The sequence below is a fragment of the Myxocyprinus asiaticus genome, chromosome 49 (genome assembly GCF_019703515.2).
Source record: "Myxocyprinus asiaticus isolate MX2 ecotype Aquarium Trade chromosome 49, UBuf_Myxa_2, whole genome shotgun sequence".
Lineage (NCBI taxonomy): Eukaryota > Metazoa > Chordata > Actinopteri > Cypriniformes > Catostomidae > Myxocyprinus > Myxocyprinus asiaticus.
Window position 1 is genome coordinate 5,387,501 of NC_059392.1, and position 18,838 is coordinate 5,406,338.

The 18,838-nt window shown below is 37.5% G+C and overlaps 1 protein-coding gene across 1 annotated transcript in view; it reads left to right on the forward strand.

The window, feature by feature from the left end:
* Window positions 1-16,461, forward strand: part of rnd3a (Rho family GTPase 3a) — a 17,202-nt gene extending 741 nt beyond the window's left edge. The window contains exons 3-5 of the mRNA XM_051694185.1: window positions 11,896-12,005; window positions 13,149-13,283; window positions 13,825-16,461. Coding sequence (XP_051550145.1) covers window positions 11,896-12,005; window positions 13,149-13,283; window positions 13,825-14,073 — 494 coding nt within the window. The 3' untranslated portion in view covers window positions 14,074-16,461. The remainder of the gene's footprint in view (window positions 1-11,895; window positions 12,006-13,148; window positions 13,284-13,824) is intronic.
* Window positions 16,462-18,838: the final 2,377 nt, after the last annotated feature.

Here is an 18,838-nt window from a genome sequence, read left to right on the forward strand (position 1 = left end):
TTTACACTTATATATAAATGATACAGTTTAAAATATTAATTATTATATATAATTATATATAATATAAAAAGCGTACCCTATTGTACTTTATCATATATACTGTATATATATATATATATATATATATATATATAATATACATACACACACACACACACATTATATAATTTTTAACCCCTATATAATATAAAGTGTACTGTACTATATTGTGTATACACAATATATAATTGTTTAACACCTACTGTATATATTAAATAAAGTGTACTATACTATATCGTGTATTCACAATATATAATTGTTTAACCTATTTATATACTGTATATGTAATATAAAAATTGTACCCTATTCAGTGTTAGGTGTATTACAAAGTAATTAGTTACTGTAATCTATTTACTTTCGAGTAAAAAGTAGTGTAACACTTTAACATTTAAATTCTTATAATCAGTTTACAGTAAATGACTTTCAATTAAATTACTTTTAGTAATTGAAACATTAATCAGTAAAGTCATCTGATTACATTTTAAGAGAAGTAATTAGCAATTTGTGGTGGATTACTTATTTTGAGGAACTTACTGAACACTGGCCCTATTGTACTGTATCATATACAGTGCTGTATACTCTGTATATACGTTATATAACTGTTTAACCCCTATATAATATAAAGTGTACTATACTATATCATGAATGTACTCTATATGTACACAATATAAAGTTGTTTAATACCTATATATAAAATGAAAAGTGTACTATACTATATTGTATATATTTAATACTGTACATACACTATTGAATTGTTTAACACCTAGATATATAATAAAGTGTACTATACTATATCATATTTACTCTTATTTATATATATATATATATATATTTACTACTATATAAACTTTACTGTACACTATATAACTAAAAGTACAATATGCAATACAATATATTTACTGTGATAATACAGTGTAGACTGATTATAGATGGATAAGGGGGATCATGGGATGTCCTCAGTAAATTCAGATTAGAATATTTCTAATGTTCTACAGTGTTACAGATATGTGACGTAAGCATCCTATATATTCTTATATACTATATGCACTTTAGTACTATACAATGCTATATATAGTGTTTTATAGTAGTTAACACATTAATGTTAATAAGAGGTAAATTAACTTCATAAAAACACATCATAGGCTATGTTGTAATCTAATAAACAAGGGTTTAACAGTGATTGTTTTGCCTGAAAAATTTCCTATATGTAAATGTTGTTCACTTATGTATGTAAAAGATTAGAGCACACCTGTCCGAGACACATTCAGACATGTTGTTGTCCTTCAAAATACCACTAAGGTTTCATCATTTTGATGCATCAGTGTGTTTTGCATGGTAATGATTTGATTGCTAAGACGTTTACGCCTGAAGGAAAATCTGGGTTTGTTTCTCATTCCAAGCGATTGAGCACATCTCAGAGTCCGTTCAACAGCCTGCCAAGCATTTAATCACACATATATATACACACCCTTCTAATACACTCTCACACACTCCACCCATCTGTGGAAAATGATCCGTGGACACCTCACTTTTAAAGGGATATTTCAACCAAAAAAGGAAAATTATGTCATCATTTACCTACCCAAAGTCAGATTTGAAATTAAAGTAAACGATGGAGTAAATTTTCATTTTTGGGTGAACAGTCACCCAATGTTAGGATGGCATCACAGGAAACATTTGCTGTAAATTATGTTTTGAGTAAACAAATGAAACTGTTACCCCAGTTGTTTTTTCTTTTCTTTTCTGTAATTCACGCATTTAACTAAACCAAACAGCCGTGACCGTGACCACACAGAGGCAACTGAGAGCAGGGTCTTAGCTCGCTCTGGTTGAATGTAGGGTGCTGGTCCATTTCCAAAGCTCCCACTCAGATCACCCAAGAGAGACCAGACCTGCTGTCTGGAGGTAATCACAGCCCCAGTAAAGGATACAGCCAGACAGACTGCATTAGTCTAAGGTTTTGGCCTCTGTGGAGCTTAGCTGTGATTTGGAGTAAACTGTGTTCAGACCTGGACCTAAGACTGTGGTTGTTTGGTGCCGTGTGTGTGGTCTTAAATATAGAGTTATGTGCTAAATCTTTCCTGTTGAAAATCATGGGATGATGGTGTGCTGGTGTCCCCATCAGGCTTCTTCACTAGCTAAACCAGCAAGACTTCCTGGTTCAACCAGTTTCATTACCATGCTGGTCGAGATAAGTTGTGCTGGCGAAGAGCATACCTATGCAAGTCCACCAGTTAGATCAACACCAGACTGGCAATAACTAGCATAAACAAGTATCGTAATGGAAAGTTTTCCACGTGGTGGTGTGAAGGCGAATGTATACTTTGGTTTTCCACATGTCGGTACATCTCGTGCACAGCGCACTTGACTAAAATTTCGTCATTGGCAGAGTATGCGTAGACTGTCCACGCCTTTTCACTTCATTGGCGTAAGTGGCTGCCATTGACTGTGCTAAAAGAGTATCACAAAGCACTTGTTCATATGAACTTGGGGTCCAACGAGTATACTTTTAAAAGGCTGAGCACTCAATAGTGCGCAAGACGGAATGGCACGTTGAAAAACAATGTATACCCTAGCCTTCAAACCTACAGTCACAGAGCACTTTATTAGGTACACCTATACACCAACTTTTTCATGCGATTATCTAATCAGCCAATCATGTGGCAGCAGTGCAATGCATAAAATCAGGCAGATACGGGTCAGGAGCTTCAGTTAATGTACACATCAACCATCAGAATGGGGAAATCGTAGTGATTTAGACTGTGGCATGTTTATTGGAGCCAGACGGGCTGGTTTGAGTGTTTCTGTAACTGGTGATCTCTTGGGATTTTCACACACAACAATCTCTAGAATTTACTTAGAATGGTGCCAAAAACAAAAAACATCCAGTGAGCTGCAGTTCTGCTGATGGAAACACCTTGTTGATGAGATAGGTCAACAGAGAATGGCCAGACTGGTTTGAGCTGACAGAAAGGCTACGGTAACTCAGTTAACCACTCTGTACAATTGTAGTGAGCAGAATAGCATCTCAGAATGCACAACACGTCGAACTTTGAGGCGGATGGGCTACTACAGCAGAAGACCAAGTCTGGCACTTTATTAGGACCATAGTGTTCCTAGGTGTTCCTAAGTGCTCAGTGAGTGTAAACTTTGAGTCATCTCCTGAATCTAGAGGCATGTGCTCAATCGGCATTGATTTTGATGCTGGTCAATACATTTCCCCAGCTAAGATTTGCTGGTGAAAAGTATGGCTAAGCTGATCCACCAGTTAGACCAACACCAAACCAGCATAAATAAGCTTGGACCAGCAATGCAATTCATGCTAGTCTAAGATGGCCTCTTTAGCAGGGTTGAGTCATACCTAAATGTAGGATCATATCCTAAATCTAGAATCAGTTTCCACTCAATCTGGATCCATTTCCTGAATACAAATATGTATGATAAAATCTGAATCCACATTCTGAATCTAAAACCATGAAGGACAACATTATACTACACATTAAATTCTTTGTAACAAAAAGCATTGATGCAGAAAATAATGGACGACAGTCAGAAAAGATGTTACACAAGACTCAAGTTCAATGGAAAACAAGCATTTAACAGACAATAAATGTAAACACTATTGTATCCTTCTACTGTGTGTTGTAAACCAAAAGTCTTGATTGTAATCTTTCGATAATGAACTAGCTGATTCCAGAAGTATACTATAAATCTAGTTTCATGTCTTAAATCTAGAGCCATGTGTTTAGTTGCTCTTGAATCTTGGCTCATCTGTTGAATTTTGATCCATTTCCAGAATCTACAGGCATGTGCTACTCTATATAAATGTCCTAAATCTAGAGTCAGACCTAAATCTTGGGCCATGTGCTAATCTGGAAGCATTGACAAATTCTAGAGCTGTATCAAATTGTAATTCATGACATGGTGGTGAAGTCTGTGAAGTAGGTACAGGAGCGTTCAAATAACTGTCTGCGGGCAGGACCGCCCGTCTGGTACTGATGTTTGGACATGTAGGCTGCTGTTCATTATGGTGTAAGTTATTCTGTCAGAACCAGACTCCGAGGTCTCCCCAGTGTGTGTGGTATTTCCTCTCAAATGCCTAAATCCAGGATTTAACAAGTTCCGAGCACACCTGAGCACATTGCAGATAATGATAGATAGAGAGCCAGACAGACTGAGCAGCCTTTCAAGATTTGTGTGGTTGCAGAAATTCCCTCTAACAATCTTACATTCATCGCCTTAAGTGTTTTGAATAGATAAACCACGGTATTGCTTCCAGAATTCCCCCAGTGGGTAGTTTGTTTGTATCTTTTCCTTGTGCTGCTATCTTTAACAACTGCCACCCCATCAGCCAATCAGTTGGCTGCTCCTGTCATGGTCCAGCAATCAGCTGTTGAGTCACGACCCCATTCACTATTCAGCTGACAACATCCGTCACTGATCTGACATGGAACCTATTGATACATTAGGAGTCTTAAAAATACATGCTTATAATCCTGGAATTAACTAGTTGGTTTCTTAAAGAAAAAACCAAGACTTTTTGTTAAAAACACAAAAGAGCAGAATACAATGGTGTTTATGTTTCTTTGGTTTATTTTAATGCTTGTTTTCCATGTTTGATTGAACTCAAATCTTGCATAACGTCTTTTGTGAGACTGCCGCCCATTAATTGTTCATTGAAACCATCAGTGCTTATTATTATGAAGGATTTATTTGCATAGTGTAAAGTTTGTAAAGTTTATTTCAGTCAAAGTGCCTTTGCATTTGTGAGTGTTTGTTTAATGCTTGTTTTCCGCATTTAACTGAACTCAGTTCTTACGTAACAAAATTTTAGATTGATGCCCATTATTTTCTACTTTAAAGCCATCAATGTTTATTTTTACAAAGAATTCAGTTGTTTAGGGTAATGTTTGACTGTTATTTCCGAGTCCAAGTGTTTCATGCTTGTTTTCCATGTTTAGTTGAATTCAAGTCTTGCAAAAGGTCTTTTTTTAGATTGTCGGACAATACTTTCTACAGTAAAACCAATAATGCTTATTGTTATGAAGAATTTATTTGCACAGTATAATATTTGACCGTTACTTCAGAGTAAATGTTTAATACCCATTTCCCATATTTAATTGATCTCGTCTTCCGTAATAACGTTTTTGAGACTCCTGCCCATTACTTTCTATGTTAAAATGATCAATGTTTATTGTTATAAATAATTTATTTGCGTAGTGTTATGTTTGACTGTTATTTTAGAGTGAAAGTGTTGCCTGTTTTCTAATTGAACTGAATTATTGCGTGACATCTTTGAGACTGTTGCCCATTATTTTCTACTTTAAAACCATCGATGTGTATTGTTACCAAGAGTTTATTTGCGTAATATAATTTTAGACTGTTTTGTCTGTGAATGCTTGTTTTCCATGTTTAATTGAACAAGTTTTGCATCATGTCTTTTTTGAGATTGCCACCCAATTGTTTTTTACGTTAAAACCATCTATCCTTATTGTTTAGAAAAACTTAGTTGTGTAGTGTAGTGTTGACCGTTATTTCAGAGAAAAAGTGTGTCATGCTCATTTTCCATGTTTAATTGTACGTAAGTCTTGCGTAACGTCTTTTGTAAGTGTGCCGCCAATTATGTTGTGTAGTGTAATATTTTAATATTTCAATGTCGAAGTGTCTGTGCATCTGCCAGTCCACTTCATGAATGTTTCATTAGGGTTTTGTAGTCTATATTGACTCTAGGGGTTAGTCTTCTAAATCCGACACCCAAGTGTGTATGTCCGTGTACTGTATGTTATACGATACACAAGAGGCCATGTGCCAGGATAACACATTACCGGAGATGAGAGACCGCATACTCTCCTATCATCTCAATGGCCATGAGCATTTGTGTATGTATCCCTTAATAGCCGATCCTCCCTGGAATGGGACCCTTCCCCCAGCCCCTCTCTTCCAGACACTTACTGACCAGAAACCCCCTGCAGATGTGAAACCTGGGTCTCCACATGCCTGTTTCAAAGGTTCCCTGTCCACCAGTCAGACATGATCAATCAATATATGCACACACTGCTCTCGGCTGGTTTTGTTCCATTGTGACTTGGGAATTTTACAATAAGCATATAGTTTCAGATAATCGTAGCTTCAGTGGTGGAAAATTCGATCCATTGTCCCCCAAAGCATCTCATCTTTGTTCGTCCACCTACGGCCTGTGACAGATGTCATGGAGTAGATGTTTTCGATTGGCTGTCTTTGAAATTGGCATATTTGATTGGCTGTCTCAGTGGGTAACCTTGTGCATTGTCGTTTGGTTTTGCAGCTGAAAGGTTTTAACCTTCAAACTGTTGAGGTTGTGGGTAAGACCGCAGTTGAAACTTGGGGGCGTAATTGGAGTCCGTTTGCGCAACAGGCATGAATGAAACCTCAAATTTTGTGGCTTACTGAGGAGAGGTACTGTATGCTAATAATTTTCTCAGTAATCAAATTTATGTTCTTTGTGTGTTGGATGATAAAATGGAAGAAAAAAAATACAGAGACCGGAGTAATTTCTGGAGACCAGAATATTATAGTGACTTGGGATTGACTCGTTTGACTTGGGCCAATTAGCAACTACCCAAAACACCCTAGAAATTACTTGGAAGTGCCCTGGCAAACAACTTGAACACCCTCAATCTTTATCTATGTTCAAAAATTTCAGTGTTTATGCTTTATTTTGTTTTGTGAATTGGTATCATACAGCTGTAGCAAGTCTCTTTAAAGTCCTGACCTGAGACTTTGTTATCTAAATCCTTTAATCCAACACTTGACTATTATCAGCAAGGGAGACCCCATTATCAGCTGACCCCAGTAAACAAAACGTTCCCAGGATCAGTTGAGTAGTCTCCTGCTGGGACAGCCTTTCTCTGACCGACTCTCCAATGCTCCTCAAATCTAGTCAACTATTGTTGCTTGGATCACATTTCTGGGCTCGGCGATTTGGGCTTGCATGCCTCGCATTCCTGAGAGGAAAGGTTTGCTCTTACAGTCCACAAAGCAGCTATTGTGCGGTGGGCCGCCAGGAAGAAAAAAAACCACCATGTGAACCGTTATTTTCTTTGAAATGATTCTTACCTTGTTAGCCAGAGAGGAAATTACTTTGAGGAGGAGCTTGTGTAGTGATGTTGAGCTCAAGAAGAATTGAGAAGACTTTGTTCTTTTTTTGGTACAGGTTTGTAACGATATGTGTCAATTTTATCAAAATGCTATGACTTAAAGGTATAGTTCACCCAAAAATAAACATTCTGTCATTTACTACACATCATGTCTTCCAAACCTGTATGACTGTATGAAGAATATCCTGGCTGCTTTTGTCTGTATAATTTAAGTAAAAGGTGTCTATCAAGCTCCAAAATGACAAAAAAGCTCAATAGAAAGTCATAAAAGTAGTCCATACAATTTGTGTGCTATATTTTCAAGTCTTCTGAAGCCATAAACAATACCAATAGCTTTGTGTGGGGAATAGACCAGATTTTTAGTTGTTAGGCATCAACAACTAAATATTGATTACCACAAAAATTAATTTCGACTTGTCTCTCCTTATCTTTAAAAAAAATAGCAAAAATCGTGGTTACAGTGAGGCACTTACAATGGAAGTGAATGGAGACAATTTTTGGAGGGTTTAAAAGGCAGAAATCATCTAAAATCTTTAAAAATCATGTCAACATGCACATTGTTTATATCTTGTGGCTATACTTTTGAAACAGTGAGTATTTTAATGTTTACAGATTGGCCCCATTTACTTCAATTGTCAGTGTCTCACTATAACCCAGATTTTGACTTTACTTAAAGAAAAAGCAGGACGAGTCTAAATTAGTGTTTGTGGTAATCAACATTATGTCACAAATGCTGTCGGTTGAGCTTAACTTGTATTGAACCCGGAATATTCCTTTAACATCAATTAGTGTTGTTCCATGCACAGCAATTCGCTGATAATAAAAAAATCGTCTTATTCGAAAAATCCGATAACGCAAGAAAAAACGTATTTACATGAGATTTAAACCTTTACAAAAAATCTAGAGTTCTGGTAAACTAGCTGCAAACTTGCAGCACATTTGCCACTCATTATTTTCACATGCTTATGATTTGCCACAAATGTTTGCCAGAAGTTTGCAGCTTTTCACCGCTAGTTTTGAACCTGCACCAAACCTTTGCAACAATGGAATATTTGCTGCAAGTTTGCACAAAGCTCATTTACATGTGAAAATAATCAGTGGCGAATTTGCAGCAAATTTGCCATGAAATCTCGATTTTATAAGGGAAATCATCGCATTATTCTCTGCTTTTGATGTCAAAACGTAAACAGTCATATACACAACACTTGCCAACATAGAATATGTCGGTAAGAATGGCGGTACATTTTTTTACATGCAACATGAAATCGGTGTAGTAGGTAAAAATCTACATACAGTATGTCGATCGGTTTTAGCTTAAAGCAATTATGACCTTGCCTACATAACGGAAAACCATTGAAGGTGTTTACATGACATTACATTTAGCATAAACGTTGTTAGAATGTGCATGTAACCTCAAAGACATTAGGTCATGAGACATGGAAGAACCGTCAAATAAAAAAAACAATCAATAAAAAACCCACAAAATTATCAGACATCAAAAGCATTCAGGTAACACGACAAAACGAGTGCTCTACTTGCGATATGGTATTTATGGAGATCCGAGATAAACTAGAGAGATCGCAAAGGAAAAAAAATACTCTACGAGAATGAAGATACAGCTCGAAATGATGCACGGCGCCTTCAATCGGACAATTGACCAAATCATAAACAAATTGAAAAACACTTAAGGGAGCACGGATACCATAAGAAGGACATAAGCAAAAGTGACAGTGGATGGAGCAATGATGTTTTGGACTCGGACACCGACCAGCCTGCAAACTAATCGGGGCATTGAATTCAGCCAGTAACGCTCGTGATAAACGGTGAATCGCTGGTGTCCTCTGCAGCTGATCTCATTAAGTTATATTTGCCAACTTTGGCAGCTTTTCTTACACTGCTGTCATCTTATTTGTGCATTGTTTTGTTCTGTAAGGGGATTTTTAACCAGCTACTCACCAAGTTTGGAAGATTGCGGCTATCTGTTAAGTAAAACGTTGGGATTCTCAATCAATAATATGATATGCTATGGCAAAAATCCATCCACAACCATCTGCTACACCAATGTTAATAATGATTCCACTGTAACTGTTTACAGAACTTAGCAAGTTAAGCCATACGTAGTTCATACAATATAATGTAATTACATTACCTGTCATCTTTAGCGTAGATGTTGTCTCTGGCAATCTTGTTGAGCAAGGATTGCATTAATCCTTATGTTCAAATATGTCCCCAAAAACAAGAGTGAAAGCTGTATACAAACACTCTGTGAGGCGCCATGTTTGTTTATGTTTGAGGTAGTCACGTGAAACTACTACATAGACAGTAACCCGTTACGTCACCATTTGGTTCTCAGGTCAGTGGAAAAGCGTGGTCGGTTTACGAACCAGCGGAGCACAGGCTTGACACGAGTACCATCACAATTTCAGTGGAAAAGGGCTATCTGTTGTTTCAGTATTTTTTCTGGTCTAAGTTCCATTTATCAAAACAATACAAACTAACAAACTAAACACATATTTTTAATGTAGATTAGGGGTTAAGTTTACTTCACGTTGAAGTATGTGTTCATTTATTGCTTTGTTTTGATGTAGATCAGGAAAGCCAAGAGTGAGCCAAGCCAACAATACCAATGGCCAAGAGTTCTTTACCCTGTGTGTGTGCGCGACTTTATGGGGTCAACACATGCTTAGAGAAGTCATTTTAACACTCAGGGAATCCATCAGCTGTTTTGTCAGATCACCCCCCCACACACAACACACACACACTTACACACACTGAGGAATGTGGTGTGTGTTGTGATAGCTATGGGGTCCCACAAGTGCGTGTGTGTTTTTCTGTGTCACTGAAGTTAGCTATTATTTACACAAATACTACACACACAGCGGTGTTTGGGGTTTTGTGTGCATGCATTGGACAGTGAAATAAAATTAAATGTTTAGTGATCTGTTTAGAGAGAGAACTATGTGTGTGTTTTGGTTTGAGTGTGTTCATGTATGCATGTGTGTGGGCATTTATTGTGTGTGCATGTCTGCAGAAACAGCTGAAAGCCACACTAACGAAGTATTACCATGTTTTTAGACATGGTACCATGGTAACACTTTGTATTTACATTAACCATGTTAACACCATGTTTTTTGTAAGGGCACATACTGAAACATTACTTATGGTATTAACATCTGATACTATAACAATACCATGTTACTGCCACTTCTTTTCTTTTTTTTTTTTTACATTTCATACCAAAGTATATTTGTTGCCCTATAGACATTTAATATACTGTATTTACAGCAAAACAATGACAACTATTAAAACTAAATCTAAAGACCTAAATTCAAAATAACTTTACTGATTGGATTTAGACATTACGAATTACTAATTAAAGTATCTGTGAAATAAAATAACCAAACATCTCATGTTGAACAGTGAAAGAGTGAAAGAGTTGTTGTTCTGGTTTTTGGCCTGATTCTGTAACTGGAATATGATGCTTTGGGCTGCATGTGTGTTTGCAATTTCACATTTTTCCACTTAATTTTTGGCACTGTGAATCATCATTCTGTCAAACAAAACAGAATCTGGCATGTTATAAACATGTTGGTCTTCTGGGGATTGCGTGGTGCATGTTGCGTTAACGGTGGGTGGGAGCTATGCTTTGCTTTTTATCGTAGTAAATCCACGGCTGAACTCTCCTCTCGAGGACTTAAGATAAATTCTCTTGAGAGTTGGGGGAAGGGCATGCCACATGTGGAAAGTGTCTAATTATTTGTGCCATTTACTAAAGCAAACATGGACGATAGAACAGGCGAAACTAGAGTCACATTGATGGAGGTAATTGAGGGGGAAGGGGGTGGTGGGGGGGGGGGGTGCTCTTTATTGACTTGAGCCCATAAGCAACCACCATGAAATGCCCTAGCACCATCAAGAACACCCTAACAACCACAAAGCAACACACTAAAAACACTCAGAACACATCAGCAACAACATAGCAACACCTTTGCAACCCCCCAAAACACCCTAGCAACCACCCATAACACCGTAGCAACTACATAGCAACAAAAAATACTCGAAATACCTCAACAACCACATAGCAATGCTTTGTCAACAACCCAAAACACACGAACAACCACAAAGAACACCATAACAACCGCATTGCAATGTCTTGGCAACCATCCACAACACCCTAGCAGCTACCCAGAACACCATAAGAACCACATAGCAATACACCAAAAAACATTCAGAAAACCTCAGCAACCGAATAGCAACACTCTGGTAACCACCCACAACACTTTAACATTGTGGTGGAGAGTTTTGTGTGGGCAAGTACCACTCACATTTTCTTTATGTAAAATGTATCATTTTAGTTGTGGTAGCAGAGGTATCTGTGGTTGTGTCACATAAGCACCAGCTAAATTTCAAGAAAATTAACTTGGAGTGTACTTGAAGTGTTTCCTAAACTGAGATTGTTTTATGAATAAAAACCTGTTTAAAAGTATGTGTGTCAGTGCATTTGTGTGTACAAGTTTCATGGTTGGTATGTCTTAAAAGACATTTCAGTGGTTTAAGAATTCATGAATGCTTTTAAACAACTGTCTGTGCTGGGTTTCTTAGTGAAAGATAAATTGTTAAGTGATACATTGACGGCACTTGAAACATACTATCCTACTTGAGTTCTTTGAGTTTGAGAAAACTTTGTCTTTCCTAACCGGTCCACGTCTATGTGTTACAGGTTCCCCATATTATGACAACGTCAGACCTCTCTCGTACCCGGACTCAGATGCCGTCATCATATGCTTTGACATCAGCCGACCAGAAACCCTGGATAGTGTCTTAAAGAAGGTGAGCATTTTTCACCTTGAAGTAACTGTATTGACGAATCTTGATGTGATTTACACAAGTAAGACATTCCTGGATAAACATGCTTTATTGTTCCTGAAACAACATTTTCTTTCAACCAATCGGATTTTGGGGTTAGAAATTAGGTTAGGGTCTGAAACAAAGTTCCTATCAACTAATCAGATTATAGGGTAGAGTTCAGGGTTAGGGTTAGGTGTAGGGTTGGGGTTAGGGTCTTGAGCAATATTCCTTTCTACCAATCATTGCCCTCTGAAATTAGGGCCATGGTTAAGGATGGGGTTACAATTAGTTAATAGTTTTGGTGGAATAGTTGGTTCAAAATACAGGCTGCAATGCTTGACCACACTGGTTCCATACAGACTAATTGATTAACCGGCATTCATGATTCTGAGAAAGCCCTATTCAGTTTGTTTTGTGATCTGCCCATTCTCTTTTATATCCAAGTGAAGTTGCCCTTTGTTTGGTAGGGTTGAATATCTTCTTTTAGGCTTTCAGACAGGGGTCAGGTGTCTGAAACCCTACTTGATAGTATTATTATGCTGGCATTAACCAAAGCATGTGAGTGGAAGTTCAGTCCTGTGGTTTGTCTTAAAATGGTTATGGTTGAGATCTGGGTCAGAGAATCTGGAACAAGATCAGGTGGCATGCAGGTCCTTGCTCAGAGCTCTCCGGGGATTTTGAGGCCTCTGGAAGCCAGAGGTGAGCACAACAAATCATAGGAATGAGAAAATGTAGGGTGTCCGTGTTCCTGTGCAAACAATCGTACAACTGTCTGGATCCCGCCGACTACACAAACTTGCCCTGAGTCTGTGTAAGCAGAGATTAAATCCTGCGATTTAATGCCACACCAACACAGGAAAAGCTTTGTTTCGGAAGGAAAGGAATGCAGATCACCTGTAGCATTGTGGGGAGAAAAGCACACACTCTGAATTTCTCACAGGAACTCTTTATTCTCACAGGAAGTATTTGCCTCACCTGTTGCATGGAAGATTAATACTCTTTTGCTCATGAAAAAAGGGATGGGATGGAACTGGAAATGCTTGTTCTTGCCTTTTGTCCTCTGGAACAAAGATGGAACAAAGCCAATTGGTTTAATCTTTCTGTGGTTGTCTCTTTCTTGCACAGTGGAAAGGAGAGATCCAGGAATTTTGTCCCAACACAAAGATGCTGCTTGTTGGATGCAAGTCAGACCTCAGAACGGACCTCACAACTTTAGTGGAACTGTCCAATCACAGACAAACACCTGTGTCATATGATCAGGTGGGTGGTTTTCTTTAGATAAACTGCTTGCATTGAAGCCTTGCATTGAAGAAGGCATATTTATACCAAAGCATACCAACGTCCTAAAAACCACTAAGGTGGACAGTTTTCATTGGATAAACTCCATTAGGTATTGTATTGGATAGAGTTAAACTTGAGACACTCTAAACTTTTAATCTTTTAGCAGATTAAATGGCTTATCTTAATTTGACTAATTATCTAATGATCATCTAATTACTTTACCAGTAATTATATTTGTCATCAAAGGCATTTCAGTGCCATTACGATGGTTTGAATTACAAGTTCAAACTTAATACAAGCTCATATGTTAAATGTCTGTGAGATAAAGAGCTTATTAGACTTTGAGCAATACCTTCTTGCTCAAGTCTTTAAGTTCCACATTAAACTTGATTTTGATGAGATTGGAACTAATAATCTTAGCACTTTGACTGTTAATCATGATTTAACTTTTAATTGCTGTCACATTCGATTTAATTTCTTATCGAAGTTCATAGTCCTGTTCTCTGTCTTTCTGTTTTAGGGTTCAGCTATGGCTAAGCAGATATCGGCGCCTTATATCGAATGTTCTGCAGTACAGTCTGAGAATAGCGTGCGGGACATTTTCCATGTTGCAACGTTGGCTTGCGTGAATAAGAACAACAAAAACATCAAGCACAACAAATCGGCACGCTCCACCAAACGCATCTCGCATATGCCCAGTCGGCCAGACCTGGCTGCTGTGGCAACAGACCTACGCAAAGACAAAGCAAAGAGCTGCACGGTCATGTAAGGTGAACTGTCGGGGGGGGAAAGATGCATTCTGGGAATAGGCAAGGGTGGACTGTGGAAGCAAGAGAGTCCTGGAATTGCCTCAAAATGCAAAACAAAAGTTGAGGGTTCTGGACGTCAACCCATAGTATGAACCCACCCACCCCTCCTAAACTTAGCCACTCAGCAGGAGGATGTCTCCACCCTCTCGGCCATTTGGTGGCCTTTCTTCCGACTCCTGGAAGTGCTTCCTCTCTGGAGGGTTGCATCAGGATGCTAAGCTGCCTGCAGGAAATGAAGGAGGAAGTGGAATCACATAACCACTGAGTCCAGAGTTCCACTGAGCTTCGGTTCACTGCTATTTTTAAAACAGTCCAAAATAGAAGATGCATGTATTTGTCGGTTTTGATTGTCGTACAGACCAGAACGACAGAACTGTGTAGGGGAAGATTTCTTCTGAAATGGCGAAGTTTGGATAAAGGAAACTCTCACTTCTCTCTTTGTAGAGTTTGTTTGACTAAATGAGGAAATGGAAGAGTATTACTGTGGTTACGGATCACTTCCTCCTTCTATCCTCCTCAGTTATGGTCTTTTGTTTCTTCTGTAGAGCGAGAGCATGAGTTTGTGTGTGCTTGGTTTTCTTTTTCTTACGCTAAGCTCAGATAAGCTGTCACCATGGATAGGCCATATTTGGTCCATGGTATATTTGAACTCGCACTGTTTTCTGCAGAACTTCTCATAATCACATTACTCTTCATTAGGATTCAGAAACTGAAAAACCAAAGAGCCGGAAGGTTTTCAAGTCTGATGACTCGACTCAACGTTCGACATTCTGGAGTGCATGATGGATATGTATTAGAGGGCTTGTAGTGGGTCAATGAAAATTTATTTTACGGTTCTGTAAGATCACGGTTCCGCTTGTCTGTGCAGATTGGGTAAATGGAAGTGCAAATACGACCTTTGATATTTCAGTTGATCGTTGTCTGGCAATTGATAGTGTCTGGCATTCGTTTATTCCTTGAAGGGGCATTAACACTGAAAAGTGGGGGGACAAATAATGAAACTTGACAGTTTGTATTATGAATACTTATTATGTCAAATGCCACTTACTGATTGTGTGTTGTCGACTCAATAGTTTGGCTTTTAGTTGTAAAATTGTTGTGGTGAGCTACAATTATTTAGCTTTCACTCTTAAAATGATATACTTAAAATATAATGTTTATTTTCTAAAATGTGGGGTATGAACTTAGAATTTCGTAAAAGTCGAGAAAACCAATGCCCCCCCCCCCCCCCCCCCAGTTAGAATGGTTGCCACGCCTTTGCTGACAGCAATTTGCAACAACAGAGCCATCAAAAGTCATTCATTTCCAATGAGAGTTGCCGATTTGTGGCATCTTAAGCAGAGTTCAATTAAGCGGTGTTAATGTAAATGTGCAGTTAAGCGCAATCTAAGTAGGAACGCCTATTAGAAAGTTAAAAATTAAACAGTATAACAAGTAGGCCACCACCAGTGATTTAATTGCTTTCAGTGTGAATGCCCCATAGGAATAACAACACTATTGCAGTAACTAACGATTGTGGAACACTGTTATCATAGCACAAAAGTAGCTTTTCATCGTGAACTGTCGTTATCGTAAAGCGTAACGTGAACATTTGTGCCTTTTCCAACATCTGTGAAGTTCTTTTGTTTAAGCGCAATTGTTAAAATGATGATTAAACAGTGGAATATCAAACTGAAGGTCAGATTAGATTTGTGCTTTTCTCTGCCTAGTCTAACAAAAACTAAATGGGCTTTCGAGGAAGTGTACAACAGAATCGTTTTTTTTTTTTTTTTTTTTTTTACTATCCTCTCTTTACTATGCAGTAAGTTCCCCATCTGTTCCCGAACAAACGCAGAGTGGACTGCGAAAACATAAAAATGTGTTACTCAAAATATCGTCTCGCATAGCCATGGGAGAATATACGTTCCACCTTTGTTCGTTGTAGCGAACTGCAAGATTCTCTAAAGAAAATTTACATAAGTATGACGCTAGCTAAAGAGTCATTCGCTGCATGTTTATAGTTGCACTTTTAGTTTGAACAAACAAAACAAACAAAAAGCTTTTTTTACATTTGCGTTTTTTTTTTTTTTTTTTTTTTTTTTTTTTTAATGGCTCATAGAGAATTTTCTTGACTGTTTCAAAAAACTTGTTTTCACGTAGGCAGTATTAAACAATTTTCATGTGTAAATGTTGAGAAATGTGTACGTGATGTTAAAAAAACGTTTCCTAATGTAGGATGTCTGTAATTTTCTTAATGCTTTCTGTGTGTTGAGGTCCATTTATGTCTGTTTTTGTTGATGTTGACATAATATTTATTGAATTATATATTTTTCCCTTAAAAATAAATCCAAAAAGAAATGAAAAAGAAACTTTTTGAAATGAAATGTGTTCTTTTTGGTTGTTTTGTTGGGTCTTTAAAGACGCTGGTGGTCAGAATATTGGTCAGTTTTTTTTACCAAGACTAAAACATGATTGTAGATTACATTTCAATACAGAATCTTGTAGAAATATGATATTATATACAAAAGTAGATATCATTACAAGGCATGCATTACTGACATCATTTTCCTTTCATAGAGTTGTGATTCATCAGCTCATTCCTAATGACTCATTCTTTATTTCATTCTGGGTGTGTGTGTGTCTTTGCCCAGGGCGTTGAATCTCTTCCTGTGTGTTCCTCAAACTCATTCAATCCACATGCTGTTTCAGGTCATTTTTCCCTGCGAAAGGAAATGACCTTCAGATGACCTTCACTCAACTCTTTCCGAAGTCTCCATTCATAGAGCCAAGCAGTCTAGCTGCACTTTATGTGCTTTTGACTAAAAAAAAATAGGCACCATTTCATACTTTAATGGTGGCATTTTTGTATTATGTAGACCAAATGTCACATTGTTGCAATTGAGGGACGTAAAATTAAATTAAGTTTAATTTCTCTAAATTTAATTCTCAGTCCGATCTATTCAAAATGCTTTCCGTGAGCCATCGTAAAAGCAACATATCGAAATTTAAGCCACTTTTCACTGATATTCGTTGCCTACAATGAGGTTAGTGAGTTGAACTTGAGAAAAAGATCACTCAGATTCATGATTGAATCATTCAGACTGATTTTTAGAACTGTATTGAATGATTCGTTGAAAAGATTCGACTCAAAAGAACAATTTGTTAATGAATTGGACATCGCTACTTCTCTCATGAGCTAGCCAAGGAGAGCTAAGATTCTTTTAACAATACATTATAGGCTGTTTCTCAAACTAAGCTATTATATGGCTTCACACTTTTTATATTTAAAAAGTTTGTATATAATGAACGAGTCATATGAACTACTTTTATGGTGCTTTTGCATCCTTTTTAAAGCTTTAAAGGTTCAGCCACCATTCTTCATAATTGCATGGAAACAAACGACCAGTACATTCTTCAAAATGTCTAATTCTGCGTTCCACAGAAAAAAGAAAGTTGTACAGGTTTGGAATGACATGAGGGTAAATAATAAGTAAATGATGACATAACTGTAATTTTTAGGTAACCCTAAAGGGTTCTTTGAGCCAAGTGAAAAGGTTCTATATAGAACCTTTTAGGGTTACCAACATGGAACCGTAATATTTGTCTACATAGAACCCCAAAGAACCTTTTTTGCCTAGTGTATAGTTCAGATATAAAGATGCTTCACTGACCAGCTTTAGTCAAGGCCAGATTTTCGTTCTTCTCTTTTCGAGTTCCTCTCCTTTTTGTGTGAATGCAGACTAAACATACACACTTTTATACTGTCAAGAGCATCAGGCAGCCTTTTCATTTATAGCAGACAGCTATGACAAAGATAAATCCAGGCAATTACAAGCATACACTGTGGCCCTGATGAATTGTATGAATTGTAAAAGCGCTTTGTTGTTACATTGAAACAACACTGAGTGAATATGATGCATTACACAAGCGTTCGACTGGAGCACACATTAATAGTGTTTCCTTAACACATGACAGCTCATATATCAAAGTGAAACATGGCATATATTCACACAAAACTTGTCAAATGATCAGACAAGCTTGTCAAGTGTTTTATTTCTGGGTGAACTATCCCTTTAAGTGTTTATCATCTCTTGGATGTTGTTTGCTAGTTGCTTTATAGTGGAATGGACATACAGATGTATGAATATGATAGTTCAGTAAAGAGAAATATCTGAGACAGTAGGTGAGACCTGATGACAAGAAACGTCAATGTGTTCCAACCGGTCAGGTGTTTTGTCAGTAGTATGAACCATTTTAGTGGGTGGCTAAAATTGCAACTTAAAATCAAGCATAGCTATAAAAATATATCTTAATATTTACAATTAAAGCTTCATATAATGAGTACTTTCCATGCCCCCCAAATTCTTGTTTCAACATCCTTCAAGTGGGATCAATCCTTAATTAGGTGGGTCAGACCCCACAAACCACCTGTAATTCACACCCTTTTTAAAACACTTCAGAATGCTCGGTAACATATCGAAACTAATGCCTTCTGGGTTTTAGCAGTGAGTGGGTGTTCAGATTTCTGTAAATGTCACTGCCATTGTTCTCACTTTTTGCATGAATTGATTAAAGTTATTGTATGTGACAGATGAAATGTCAAGCAATATGTAGCACTGACAACATTGCTGGAAAATTCCATTTTACTCTTGGGTGAACCGGGAAACTCAAAACCATTTAGCACTTCAGAATTCCTGCAAAAATCAATGTTGAAGATGGGACCTCTGTCCGAGGGTGTTCTATTGC